At 36.0% G+C, this 14,993-nt stretch overlaps 1 protein-coding gene across 4 annotated transcripts in view; it reads right to left on the bottom strand.

The window, feature by feature from the left end:
* LOC108035169 (uncharacterized) overlaps nt 1–14,993 on the bottom strand; it is a 115,070-nt gene that overhangs the window by 8,496 nt on the left and 91,581 nt on the right. For all 4 annotated transcript variants that reach the window (XM_017110677.3, XM_050885779.1, XM_017110764.3 and 1 more), the window contains 5 exons: nt 1,201–1,420; nt 832–1,095; nt 654–765; nt 394–586; nt 41–249 (listed from right to left, as the gene is read on the bottom strand). In XM_017110677.3, coding sequence (XP_016966166.1) covers nt 41–249; nt 394–586; nt 654–765; nt 832–1,095; nt 1,201–1,420 — 998 coding nt within the window. The remainder of the gene's footprint in view (nt 1–40; nt 250–393; nt 587–653; nt 766–831; nt 1,096–1,200; nt 1,421–14,993) is intronic.

The raw sequence follows: 14,993 nt of genomic DNA, 5'->3' as shown, positions 1-14,993 counted from the left end.
TTAAGGTGCGATGGGGATTTTTGGGTGATTCTTAACCTACCAGAATAAAGGTGTGCAGGAAGTGGCTCTTGATGCAGGCGGGACTGAAGCGGGTGTTGTCCGCCTCCAAGAAGACCACGCAGACGATATCGTTGCCGATGTGGCGCTTCCTCTGGAGCTTCTGCGGATCGTGCTTCTCGTAGGGCAGCAAAGTGGACACATGGAACATGATCTCGATGTTGCGCCAGTTCGTGTACACGGAGAAGAGACCTTTAAATTGGTCGAGGAAAGATAGTTGAAAATTGTTAGTTCTGGTTTGTGTACTTCTGGGGTTTTCATGCTTACAATGAATAAATTAAATTAATTTATTAAATATTAAAATAGATGTATTATAGGGACAAGTTGTTCCCTCACCTGTCAGGTCGTGCACCGTATCAAGGCCACCTTTGTATTTATCAAATCCGCGCAGCCGGACTCGATCGCCCAGAAGCGTGAGGAATTCGTCGAAGAGCGGTGAATTTTCATTATTGTCCAGAATTTGCTCTTCGGTATACTGATCCTCTTTGACAAATATGACGCCAACTTTTAACTCTGATTTTATAAAAACCTAAGAACAACCAAATGGGCATTACAAATACAGGCTTGGATCATCATCCCCCGAGATAGGTACAAACCTGATCTAATTTTAATAATTCCTCTGGCGTATCGGGTAATTGTCCTAACGTTAAAGGTGGATTTAAATTAACTTCTTTACCTAAAGATCTAACTACCTCCTCGCGATTATATCTGCAAAGTGTTTATATATTTTTAATAATTTATATTTTCCTGGTAGTATTTTTTCAGTTAATTTACCTATCGGCAAACACACAGGACGCCGGTATCAGTCCATGCACTGTGTAGGATCCAGCCCGCACCAGGATGCGGAACTGATCCCGTCCGTTGAGCGTCTCCTGCTTGATGGACAGGATGACCGGACCCAGGTCCTCGTCGCTGGTGAAGTAGTTCCAGTGCTCGGTGCCGTAGAAGTACTTCTCGTACGTCTCCTGCTCCACGGAGATCAGCTCGAAGGCGCCCTGCTGGTCCCACTGCTCCTCGATGGTGGTCTTCTTGCGCGGACTGCAGGTATTATACAAAAATATATAAATAATGTATAGGTATTCTGTTTAAAAATTCCTAAAAAATAATATCTCTTTGGTAGTTTCAGGGCCAAGTTAAACCCACCTGGGTGTGGCCTCCGAGTCCTCGTCGTCCTCGTAGAGATCGCTGCACTCGCGCTCCAGGTAGGCATCGCTGGCACTACCGGCCCGGATGTCCTCGTGCTCCGAGTCGCTCTCGTCCCAAATGGTGTGCGGCGTGGGCATGGTGATCTTCTGGCGGGAGCACTCGATCCAGTAGCCAGGAGTGGGCATCAGGTTGTGCGGATACTCCTCGCAGAACTCATCTGGAACGGTGCGGCATCGGGGGATTCGATTTAATTAAGTAACTTGTATTTATTCAACAGAAAAATCTTAAATTTCAAAGGCACCCGAAAGTATGCTACAATATTTATGACTACACAAGTCGGAAGAATTCACCCAGAAATGCTTTCTTATTTACTGCATTCTTTTAGGCTCATTTACTAATGATTTCAGTTCTCGGTTAATTTGTAATTAATATTAGTAGTATTAACCCAAAAAAATTGTAAAATCCTTGCAAACACTTAATTATCCACCGACCATGAACATCATTAAACGATTTACCCAAAACTGCATTCTTTTATGCCAAACTTGGGCTCTCTCTCACTTTCGAGGGGACTTAACTCTTAATTTCGAGGGTGCACTCTGGACTTGAGTTTGGGTAAGATTGCCGCCCAATCAGCCACGGCGCCTAAGCCCCTCCATTAGAAAAGTTTTCCTAGAGCCCCAACAGCGCCCGCCGCTGACAATCTCACTTTCTTCCTGCGGCCAGAGTCTTATGTCAAAGTTTCGCGCAACTTTTTAGCGGCTTGTGGCTTTTACATTCTCGCAAAACTGTTGCCTACTTTGAGGCTTTCAATGGCTGGCAATTCCTTCAACTCTAAACAAAATAATTTAGTTCAATTCAATTAAAATGCAAATACCGTAAACGCTGGCGAGTGGCGTCGCGTGAGTTGCCAGTCATAAAGCAGGCGAAACTTCCCATTTCCCATTTTCCGCTCACCCCCCGCGCGTTTTCCCTTGCCCTTTTTCCTGCCGACTTTCTGTCCATGATTGAGTTGGAAATTCGATGCGGCGCGTGAGTCAATAATGTGCCACAACTCTCTAGTCAAGTGACAGTGGGTCAAGGACCAACAAAATGTAAATATAATAGCTTAATTTGCAATTTTTCGTTTTCAGTATTTTTAAACGGAGCATAAAATATAAATAAAGTTCTAAAATCACATTTAAAAGTAGCTAAAAGTATGCAACTATTTATTTAATTATTATATCACTTTTTTTTTTTTTTTTTTTTTTAATTAACATCTTTATTTAATATAATCCAGGAACAGATATATATATATATATATATAGATATATATATATCACTAAAGTTTGAAAATCATATTTAATAGTATCTCAAAGTATGCAATAATATATTTTAGGCTATTATTATTCACATAAGTTTTAAAATCACATATGAAGGTGTCTATAAATATGCTATAGTGTATTTTTGTGGCATACTTTTAGACATAATTCATGAGACATGATTGCCAAAATCTAAAACATTTAGCAATTTCTCTACATTAGTTTGTTATAAATTTTTTTTAGCTGATTTTTATCACAATTTCTAAAAGCGCAGAGTTATTTGAAGTTTTCTGAACAAATGAGGGAATATTTTTTAACTTTAAATAACCAGAATCACAACTTTTTCCAGCTTTCCCAGCCCTTGGCCCCACTGTACCCTGATGAGGATGATGATGGGCGGGCATGACGTTGATGGTGTTTTGGTCCTGGTCCCTCCGTGGCTCCATTGCTCCTTGGGCTCTTTGTGCTCTTGTTTCTGGTTCGTGTTTCACCGAGATGGCAGTAAAACGCTGCCCTGCGTCAAGATGGGGAACTATGATCTAATTAAGGAGCGCTCACCGTTGCCGTCACATGTGCCACACATTTTATGCCGCAAGTTTTGCCTGGGCACCACGCAGATGCTGCATATTTTCGGGTATCCTCCCAAAAAGGACGCACACACAGAGACAGACAGTGGGAGCCATAAAATGGTGGCCCTGCCTAATTCAAATTTGAATAACTCGCAGCGTGCGCCGCCAAGTAGGCTATGAAATCGCTTGCTCGCGCTCTTCTTCTGCGGTCTGGATTTGATACCCTTTATATCATTATTGTAGTTGTGATCAAATTGTGTAGATAAGATATTCGAAGTTATAAAAACTAAACTTTTATTTTTTAAGCCCATTTAAAAATAGAAGGAGCATAATTTGGTACCATAAATACCTCTTTTATCATTAGAAAACATTTTAATAAAAATTAAATTCATCATGTAAAGTGTTACCTTATTAAATAATATGTTTAATTATAAAAATGTTTATTATAGTTAAGTTTAAATGGCAAGGTATAAACTAGAAGAATTTTAATGATTACAAATCTTCTTTAGAAATCAACAAAATAGGAAGAATAATAAAAAAAATTAAATATGTACTAAATAATCAATTTTGTTGTAAGCCTTAAAATTTCTTTATACTTATTTTAAAAATTTGTTTATTAATGTATAAAATATCTATCTATATCTATGGTATATATAAGTTGTTAAGGCGAGGTATAATATGAAAGTATTCTTGTGCTGAGAAAGAAGATTATAAATGGCCCAATGGGAAAAGTAAATTAAATGTAATTTATTAATCAAATTCCTTTATATAACTTTAATATCCGAATAAAAATCAGGAAAATATGTCTTTATTTATTGCATTCTTATCAAGCATTACCAAGCCACTTGTTTAAAAATACCAAAACCTTTAATCTTCAATTACATATTGTTTGATTTTTTACGAAATGGAATAGTGAATTTAATTATGTTTTTAAATAACAGAAAATAAGGGGGATTCAATGGTATACAAAACTTTTTTTATGTTACATTGATTAAAACATTCTTTGTTTAAGTTTAAAAAGAGAAAGTAATAAATAAAAGTAAGCTTGTATTACTTTAAGAAGACTCGTCTCAAATTGAGGGTGTGTCAAGTTCGTTTTATTTTTTTTGCAAGGATCAGGGTCCTGAGACCCCCGACCATGCGGCTATGGTTACGACTGTGGATTTCGGCACGGTCAGATTTTCGGGGGCGCTGCGTGTGTGTGCGTGTAAAATTGCGTGCGCAGCGCCCGCGGATATGCAATATGTATATTTTATTTTTTAAGGCCAGTTAAGCCGCCCCCGCATCCGCTTCTTGCGCCATTTGGGGTCTTCTGGATTTACGCCTCACTTTGGCGCTTTTCCCTGGCCGCAGCTCCTGTTTCTGGGCCCCTTCTGCCATACAAATAACATGCCGGCCGGTTCATTTTTCATCTGCCCGCCCGACAGCAGCATCTCGTGTTGCAGCTGCAGCTGCTGCTGCTGCACGGCGGCAACATGCAACACAAAGCACACGAAAACAAACACAAACAGGGCCAAATTGATGGCCATCCTCCCAGGGGGGGAATGAAATCGAAGGCGAATGCGAGAGCGGAGGCAACCGGAAGCTGGCCGGCAACTATTCCATCTTGCCACTTGTAATGGCCACTTGCCAGGCCGGCGGAGGCAAACAAATCAGACCAACTGACACCGGCCACCCAATATGTATGCGATACGTATATAGCTCGGGAGCAGGAATACCGTGGCGGTCCATAGCCTGAGAAGCTCTGCGAGAAGAGGTCCTTCACAGCTGAAGATATTTAATGGCCTGCGCCACTGGAAGCCGAGAGGAGGCGGCTGGCATGCAAATACATAGATGGTGGGGGATGTATTTAAGATTTAAATAATGCAAAATAAAATTTAAATGAAATATGTGCCATATAAATTTGAATTCCAGTAAAATAGGATTTATTCAAAAATATTTTCTTCATTATTTATTATGCTTGAATAAACATATATAGATGGTTAGAATTTTATTTATATAAGATTTGCTTAAATCATTTGCAAATGAATACATAAAGTATATAGAATGTTAAACAAATATAGTTCTAGTAAAATGTAAATCAAAAAGTTTTGAATTTTGTTTGGTATTCTAAATTTTCAAAATATTTAGATATTTAAAAAAAAGTTTATACGATATGAATAGTGCTTAAAATAAAAAACAAAAAATAAAGCACATAGGTATATATTTATGAAATGTAGTTTCAGTAAAATTTTATTTATTTTATTTAATACAGTAAATTTTATAAATTTTTAGATATTTAAAATAATTTTGTTAAAATTATAAAGAGGTAAATATCAAATTGAAATGGAACGTAGAGTAGGTACAGCATTTAAATGCATTTTAATTAAATTTGTGTATAATGCAATGTAATTCAGAAAATTCTCATAAACTATACATTTTGTAAAAAGGTACATAAAAAAAATCGTCTCGTTGAAATTTTTTAAAGATTTATATAGGGAAAATATCACAGTCATTTATTTATATTTCCAAAATGTAGTTTCATTAAAATATAAAATATTTTTGAATTTATGTTTCCATTTCAGTTTAAAAATAAATACAGGAAATTTGTAAGGCTGTAGATTCCTCAATGAATTTGTTTTCGAAATATAAATATGTGCATAAAAATATTTTTTTCTCTAAATACCAAAGACATGCCCATGTTTTTCGTCTAAAACTCTGGCTATTTCATAAATCACGGCAATATCCTGGTAGATATCAAGCCACAGCCACAATTGTTGGTAATTTCTCGTCTGCTGTTTGACACTCAATTTGCAGCTGGCGAAATGCCGAGGATGATATGTGTGGTAAGTGCAAACATTTCCGATGCCCCAAATTGAGATGCGATTGTGTTGATTTGTGTGGCGGCACGCGTGTTGCAATTGAAATTCCGTTTTGGGCACACGAGCCGCAATTCGAGCTGGCTGAGCTGCAGGTGTAAACACTGAATGAGCAAATTTGAGGTCCTGCACTGCAGCAGCTGTGGATTGTACTGCAAATACAAGCAAGTGCCCCATGCAGCCGATGCAACCAAATAAAAATCCACTTGTTTCGAGCTCAATTTGATTAGCAAATAAGGGAGAATTTAACACACGTGTGTTGCATCCGGCGAATAATTAAAAACCAAACATAAACAGTTGATAGTTTGGTATACAAAACGTTGGTTTGTGGACTGTTTAAGGTAATTAAAGAGTTTTAATTAGTTAAGCTAATTTTTAAATTCAATTTTTTCTGGTCAAGCAGCGTATTGAAAGGTATTTATTTAATTAACAAATTAAAGGCAGCACATATTAATAGCTGTATTAAAAATAATTAAGAATTATTATTGAGAGCATGTTCGACAAAAATTCAATAAAAAAGTATATATAAGTTTAATTTTGCTTATCACATTCATTTATTGAACTTAAAAATCTTTACTGATAATTCTAAAAAAAATATTTACTGGCTGAAAACAGTATTTTTGCATACTTTTAGGAGAATACGACTTTCTTATTCGTAGAACATGGAACATTTTTTTAAAATTTTTAATGGCTTGGGAACTTTATAATGAAAACCCTCATGGGTCGGGCTGTCAGACACTTCTTTGAGGTTTTTAATCCATTTCGCGATAAGCCTGCTTTGAAAACCCGCTGCGTCATCCACTCATCAGCCATCCATCCATCCATCCTTTCAATTTCTGGCCACAAGGATTTCCGCTTACACAACGCTACGCAAAATGCTCGCGACCATGGCTGTGACCCTGTAGTTTTGGCCGACAATGCAGTTTGGGCCACATGACTGGGCGGGATTCGTTGGCCATTTAAATGACACGGTCGTCCACTTTCAACCAACTCATCTGGGGCGCCTTTTTATGTTTTGATGCGCCGCGGAAATCCATTAGCCATAAAGGTCCTGCTCTCGACCCAGGCAAACCCAACCCGGAACCCATTCCCCAGCGACGATGACAATTCCTTCAAGGATCACGCAACATTGCATTAGCATAAAGTGCCGGCACAATTGGCTGACATTTGGCAAATGACTCGCGGAAAAATGGAGACTCGGAAAAGGGCGGGAAAACATATAGTCCAGTTAGATTTTAAAATGTTAAAAAAATAATATCCAAAGCAACTAACAAGATTTCTTAATTTCAAAAAATAAAGAAAAGCATTGCATTGTTCAATATTTTTTTGTTAAATGGTATAATAACTGCTGTTTTTGCAGTTGTATGCATTTGTTAATAAATAATGATTGTAAATATATCTCTACCTTTCATGACAGTTTTTGTATTTTGTTAAATATTTATATATATTTTTAATTGGTTTTTATTATTTTTTTATGTTCATTTTTTATTTTTATTTAATGGAATATTAATTAATTATTTTCAGTTAATTATCAATTGTTTTTTGTGCAGTTTTGTTCTTGTTTGTTTTATGTAAAGCTTAAAAAAATAATTATAATGAAATATTAATATTCAACCAGTTGTATATTAATTGTATATTTTTAATCGATTTTAAAAGAATTTTATTTTGTTTTAAAATGTATAATTTTAACTTTAATTTAGTAGGAAATGAATGAATATTTTAAAAATAATTGTATTTAAGTTGTCGTGTGTAAAATTTGGTTTTTGTAGACAATACATTTTTGTTTTTATGAATAGCGTAATCTAATAGATGAAATATTTTCCTTTATATTGATTTTTGTATTCCTTTGTATGGTAAAGTTATAGTAAAGTTATTTTGCGTAAAATACATATAAAATATTTAAGCGAAGTAAAGCCATATTAACATACGATTTTTAGCCTGACATTGCTAATTTATTGTCTCGCAAAAGGACACAACTTGGCATTGGCCAGTGGCTAATTTTCGTCCCTCTCTCCGTGTATTTTATATATATTTGATATATATGTAAGCTCGAAATCCTATCCCCAATCCATGGGTTGTCACTCCATATTCCCCCGTCCGAGTGTCATTTTCCCTCCATTTTCCCGTGTCAAAAAGAACACTTGACATTTTTTTATCTTGCCATTTGAATTTGTTGCGCATCGTTTTTCCTTGTACTCGACTTTATTCTTCCTTCTTTTTTTTCGGCCAGCTTGCCTTTGGACTTTTCAGGAATTTCCCTTTTAGCCACGGCTATTTGCTTTGTATTAAGCCAAGTCAACCCCCGAAAAACATGCCCGTTTCGGCTTGTTCGGCCTAAATGGAGGACACTTTGGGTGTCATTAATGATGTCAATGGGGGCATTATGGGTCAAGACGCTTTTCCGGGGGGGCCGGGAAACTCTACACCACCCACTCTCGATTCGTTGTTGTTTTTCTATTGGTTTATTTGCATTCGATTGCTTGTTAATTGTTGCCAGGCGAGGTTGGGGAAATTGGTTTTGAAATTGCTTTTACTTTTCACTGCTACGATTTCATCTCGATTTCAGTTGCGGCCGAATTTCCCTCGCCTTCCATCCCCCGCCGCCCGGCTTTTCCGCAGCTGCCATTTGCAGAAAAGTCTCTTATCAAACTTGGCCCTAGGTACAAAACGAGCGAATAACAATAGATATGTGTGTGCGTGCGTGTGTGTGAGGGGGAGGGCTGTGGGGCGGGGAAAGCGAAATAAACACGGCAACACAAGCGAGGCGCAAGAACAAAAGTCCGGGGAAAGTAAAAGGAAACCAATTCCGCTAAGATGCAAAGGAATCAAACGACAAACGACAAGCGGCAAACAAAAAAACAAATCAAGCAAACAAAAGTTGGGGGGAAATTCTATTTTTTTGTGTTTTCAAAGGACTTTTGCGCACTTGCGATGCCCACTAAACATTCGGCTTTTTGGGTAATTAGTTGGCTACAAATTAAATAAATTAGTTGAAGGGATAAAGTAGAATCCAACAATAAATTATTTATTTTCATAAAGTTATAATATTTAAATTAAGTTGTAAAAAGCTTTTTAAATACTTTATGTGTATTTTAAAGGATTTTTGTTATCTTCCAATGCTCAATGAATATTTGGCCTTTAGTCTAATTAGTAAGTTAAAAAATAAATAAATTAGTTGATGGGATAAAGTAGAATAACAATACGAATAAAACAAAAAAGTCTTATAAAATAAATAATTTATTTTCATGAAATTTATATTATAAAAAGCTTTTTAAATCATTTTTAGTGTATTTCAAAGGACTTTTGAGCACTTGAAATTCTCTTTAAATATTTGGCTTTTAGGGTGAATCATAAGCTCAAAATTAAATAAATTAGTTGATAAAGACGTAAAACAGAATAAATGATATATTTTCATTAAGTGTATATTAAAAAAAGCTTGTTAAACATTTTTAAAGATGAATTATTCTTCTTTTTTTGCTTGCTAAATTATTTTTTTCCCATTTTCATAGAAAATTTTTCAAAAATTAAAATTATTTAGCATTTTTCTTATGGCTACCCCGTTTTGTATATATTTTCCCTGTAAATCTAAAATGAAATCACCGTTTTTTTCTTTGCTTGCGACTTTCTCTGGTTTCTTGAAGTCACATGAAAACCCTTTTGGAAATGTGAAAATTTTCGCCAGTCACGTCTAATGGCTGCCACGTGACAGGCGTTGCCACGCCCCCGATTTTCCAGTGTTCTTTGCTGTTTTTTTTTTGTGAGTTTTACTTTTTTGTTGGCCAGTGTGTGCGTGTGTGAGCCAGTGTTAGTGTGAGTGTGCGTGTGTGCGTGTAGAGATGATCGCATCACGGCGCCATTGCATTGCACTTCACTTTCACTTTCACTTGCACTTCCGCTGCCGGCGACGTTTCCGTTTCCGCTTCCGGTGACGCTTCCTCTTCCGCTTCCGCTCTTTAAATCAGATTCCTAGCCCTAAAATCGAACTGAAAATCAAAGTCAAATACACTCCCGGCCTGGCTCGCTATACCCTTGCAGTATTTTCGTATCCATTATCCTTAATATAATATTAAGGTAAATAAATAGTTATATTGTTATATAATTATATTTATCTTTAATCCTATTAAGTACATATATACTAGACATTATTAAATGCATTCTTATCCTTTTCTATTAAATATTAATTTTTTTACAAAACACTTTGAATATTAATAAGTCAAAACGTGGAAGCTTACAACGAATTTTTAAGCACGAAATTAACTAGAATTTGTTTATTAAAGGGAAAAAACATTTATTTTAGCTAATTAAATGTTCACCATATTTTTAAGTTTTTTTAATTTTGTTTTTGCTTTGAGGTGGTTTTAAACAGTTTTATTTGTAATCCGAAAAAGCCGAAAAAACAGTTTTATTTGTAATCTAAAACTTTTAAATTTTAAATGATTTAATAGTTTTTGGTTTATACCAGTTTTATGAGGATACCATCAGTGGTATCCAATTCCGGAGAACATATCATAAATCTGGTATAAAGTATGGTTGGTCCAATTGTCTAGGTAATTCTCTTTTTTACTGCAAGGGTATAAAAACTTTGGCCAGCCAAAGTTCGATTTTTTCCTTCCAATTTCGATCTTTCAATTGGTTTTTCCAGGGGAAAAGGGGTTTTCTCTGTGTGTACGGACTGGCACACTCACTGTAAGAAGTAACACCAAGCGGCTCTGAGAAAAACGCTTTGATGATTACAATTTACAGCGGGCGATGCCAGCCACGGAATTCTCTCACATGCAGCGAAACAACGCGGCGTATGCGTGATATTTTCTCCGCGGTGCCTGTGAGCGATGGTGTGCGTGTGTGGCTGTCTGTGTGTGGCTGTGGGTGTGGGGGTGTGGGTTTAGGGGTGTGGGTGGCTGGGTGGCTGGGTGTTTCCCTGTTGCGGCCTTGACTTCAAGCCAGGGAAAGCAAATTTTAAAACGATTAAAATCTCTTGCCCAAAAACACACAGCAACGAGGGAAAAAAAAAAGATTGGAAAACTGAAGCGTAAGGGCAAAATTTTCTTATTAATAATTTAGCAGAAAAAAAGAAATGGAAAAAGCGAAAAATAAGCATAGTCCGTTAAAAGAAATGAAAGCATTAAAATTCATTAAAGCGCAAATATCAAATAACAGAGAGCGGATAAGATAATAAAGCAGATGGAGGGGGAGTGAAAAAGCAGGCGCTTTTCCCCGACTCTCGCCCGACTTTCGCCCGCTTTTCCGGCTTTTCCTGACAAGGGGTTACCTGCAGATGGAAGCGATAGGGCAGCCCCCGGCCTCTCGGCCACCCCGCAGATAGATACCAGCAGTCAAATGGCCAAACCCCTGCCCCGGGAAAACTCCTGTGGGCCGTCGCCATGCATTTGCATAAAAGCCAACTAATTTTTTTGCGCCACCCTGTTTGCGTTTAATCAAAATGAAGACCAGAAATTTGCGTTGGACGCCGTAAACTACGGCCCATGTTTGACGTGTCAGCAGCTGGGGAATATTCGACCCCTGACCCCCCTGAAGAGCAGTGGCGGGGGTCGCTGTAAATTATAATTGGTCGCAGAACGCTTACCCAGCGGCTGGCAAAAGGATATTTGACCGCATTTTCGGGTTAAGGCTGACCTCAGCGGAATACAGCGGCAGAAATTTAATTTTTTAAATTATTTAAGCCAACTTCATTGAAGCTTTGACGCTAGTAATAAATAAGATCTGTTTGGGAATTAAAAGTATTCCCAATTTCTTTAAAAAATATGCATTAATATTGTGAATAGGTACCTTAAAAAATATTTAATTTTCAAATTGTTTCTCAGTTTCTAAATAAAATAGGATGTTTTATTTTTTTTATCAAAAATATTCCAAATTCCACATGTGAACTTACAATAGTTTCATAGCTTCTTCATAAAATACTAATACTTATTAAACATTTCAGGATTTTTTTAATCTAAATGTGTATCTCATAAAATTATTTGTGCGCTTGAAAAGGTGAACAACTCAAAAGTAAGGAAAAAATCAAGCTAGATTTAAGACATACTTGAATTTAAATATTTAAATCATGAGTAGAAAACATGCAAATAATTTCCATTATTTAATTATGCAAATTTTAATTCCTTGCACATGCTAATCACTTAAAATTGCAAATTATTGGAAGACCGCGAATCGCTTAGCAGTTTGCCCACATTTTTTTTCGCTGTTTGTTTTCGTGATCAAAATAATCAATTGAATTAGCATTTCATTGTCAATGATAATGAATTCAAATGATTCGATTTCTTTCGCATTTTCCCGGCAATGGGTGTCATTGAGTGAGCAGAAAGGCAAAACAAACTCATAAACGTATTTAAAGTGGAATGCGATAAGTAAAACAGAGCGCAGGAATAAGCAAATAATTCACAATCGAATTTTAAGTGCTCTAGATTATGAATTTGTATTTTCAAGTATTTAAAAATATTAAATGTTGAGGTAAATTCTTTTATTTTTTTTAAACAATTTTTAGAGATTTCAGAGGGATTTATTTTCATGAATTTAGAAATAAAATCCCAGAAACATTGATTGAGCAAAGTAAGTGATGCACTTTTGATGTCAACTTTATTTAACCAATTGTGTCCGGCTTATGACTTGAAGAGGGTTCTCGCCACACACAGATATATAAAATTTGAACAATGCCTGCTTTTCGCATTCGAGAGTGGGAAAAGAGAAAATTGGAAATTCATGTTGACAAGTGGATGCTGCGTTGGCGTCGCTGCCGGCGCTCAGTACGTGAGGAAAATTTCAATTTTCAAATTTCACGCCATCCCCAGGGAAAATAATAATCGCCGCTCGAACGGGGGATACCCTGGGATGGCATTTAACTTGGCAAATTAAATGCTTACTCTTATTCAATTTTATTTTTTACAAGCTTTTCAAAAATTCCTCTTAAAAAAGAAGGCTCTTAAATTAAATTATGTTGCTATGTTGCTAGAAACCTCAATACTAAACTCTAGAAAATCCTCAAATAAGTATTTTAAGCATCCCTTTAGAAACCCTATTATTTTTTCCATAGCTACCCCTTGGGTTCGCAGAGACTCCCTGAGTACTGAGCATTTCTTTCAACAAAGCTGGCAGATTATTGAAATATTTGCGCCTGTGTGTCTGCGTAATCAGCAATTAAGGTTTATGGCCTTTAAAGTGCTGGCATTTCGCGCGTTCGCATTGTTCCGCCGCTGGAAGTGCCATTTGCAGCCGCACAAAGTGCCACTGAAGTTGCATAATGATCGTAATGATCATCGGCGGCCCCGCTGACCTCATGCACTTTTGTTAATCAAGTTGCAAATTGGCCAATAAGCCGCAGCGAGTCGACAGGACACGTCCAAAAGAGCCATTGGCCGGCAATTTTGCGGTTGGCCAGAGTCCAAAATGCAAATGTCGGCCAAACTTACACGGACACGGGCACACACACCACCCCAGAACACGCATACCAACGCAAGGCACCCACACCACCGTACACCCTCTTCAAAAGGGCACTGGTATGGGTGGTCGAGTGGCACAACGATCCCCAATCGAGGGAGTATAATCGTAATAATATGCCGACTCTGAAGCCCAATATGCAATTACCAAAGAGCACTTCGGGCTACCCAAGCGAAGTCAAACAGCCTTAAAATCCCCAAGAATTTCATTGGCCGCTCATATCAGAAAAATCATTAAAAATGTCACGGGAAATTAATTTACTCTACCTTTTAAAATTCAAGAATATAAAATTGGTCCTCTTTATTATTTGTCTCTTTATATAAGCCTGAAAATGTGTATTATATTTATCTGTTTTCTATCAGAAAAAAGTATTTGTTTTAATATGGAATATAGATTAAAAAGAAAATACAAACATCCCTAAATAATATTATATATAGAGGTATTTATTTATTTAATATATATCAATTAATATTTAACAAATATATTTTAAATAAATAAATATGTCTCTATATAATATTATTTAGGGATATATGTGTTTAAATATTTAATAAATAAAACTCACTCATAAAATCCTTTTCATGGTAATTTTTAAATTTTTCATATTTTATGCAGCTTTAAAGTCAATTAAAAAATCAAATTTCTAATATTATCCCATAATAATATATATTTTGAATATATTATTTATTTGTTTATATGTTTTAATAATTAATATAACTCAAAACTCAATTGAAAAACTCTTTTAATACTTATATAATTCCATAATAATATTTCATATTTATTTAATATTAAATATAATTTGAAACTCAATTAAAAATCCCATTTATAATAATATAATCCCATAATAAAAAATTGATATGTTAATATATGTCTTGTTCCCCATCTTAATCACCCGAATACCCGCTGTGTTCCTCAATAAATATAATATGAATAATACTTATCCTCGCATCGCTTTTCACTTTTCACTTTCCACTCAACTTTCTTTTCAATTTACCTGCAACGAGAACAAACATACAGAAGCCGATGAGTGAAACATAAATCACACATCTAATCATTTATTGTATCAAACATATATGGGCTGTAATTTCAGGCTCTGTCGGCAGGAGAAAAACTTTCGCCAGACTTTTTTGTGGAATTTCGAAAGAGTGGGCGAAAGTAAGGCAAGCCAACCGCACGAAATGTGTACTTTTGATGTTAAGATTCGTGTCATCGCAGGTGAAATTTTTTGGAAGGGATTGTGGTACACCGAAAAAAAATCTAAGGTAAATAACTATACCAACAAAAAAATGTTGGGTACCAAATTGGAATATTGCTAAGGGAGTATGTAAAATGTTTTTAAATAAATTAGTCACACTTGACTCAAAAAGAATAATATTCAAGAGATTTTAAAAGTTTAAGTCCCACATTAAAAATATTTTTTTATTGGCAGTATTTTTATTATTTTAACTTCGGGACAAATAATTTTAATATTTTTCTGAGTGTTTCTATATCTGCGGCTGGGATTTGCTGTCTGTTGACACGTCGCCCGGGGCATCATAATCACTTTGCAACCCAATGCCAGCCCATATCCATACATCTTTCGCCACCGACGAGAAAAAAGGAGGCGGGTTTTTGTT

The sequence above is a fragment of the Drosophila biarmipes genome, chromosome X (genome assembly GCF_025231255.1).
Source record: "Drosophila biarmipes strain raj3 chromosome X, RU_DBia_V1.1, whole genome shotgun sequence".
NCBI lineage: Eukaryota > Metazoa > Arthropoda > Insecta > Diptera > Drosophilidae > Drosophila > Drosophila biarmipes.
The sequence above is the reverse complement of the archived record's forward strand: the minus strand, read 5'-3'. Positions and strand labels throughout refer to the sequence as shown.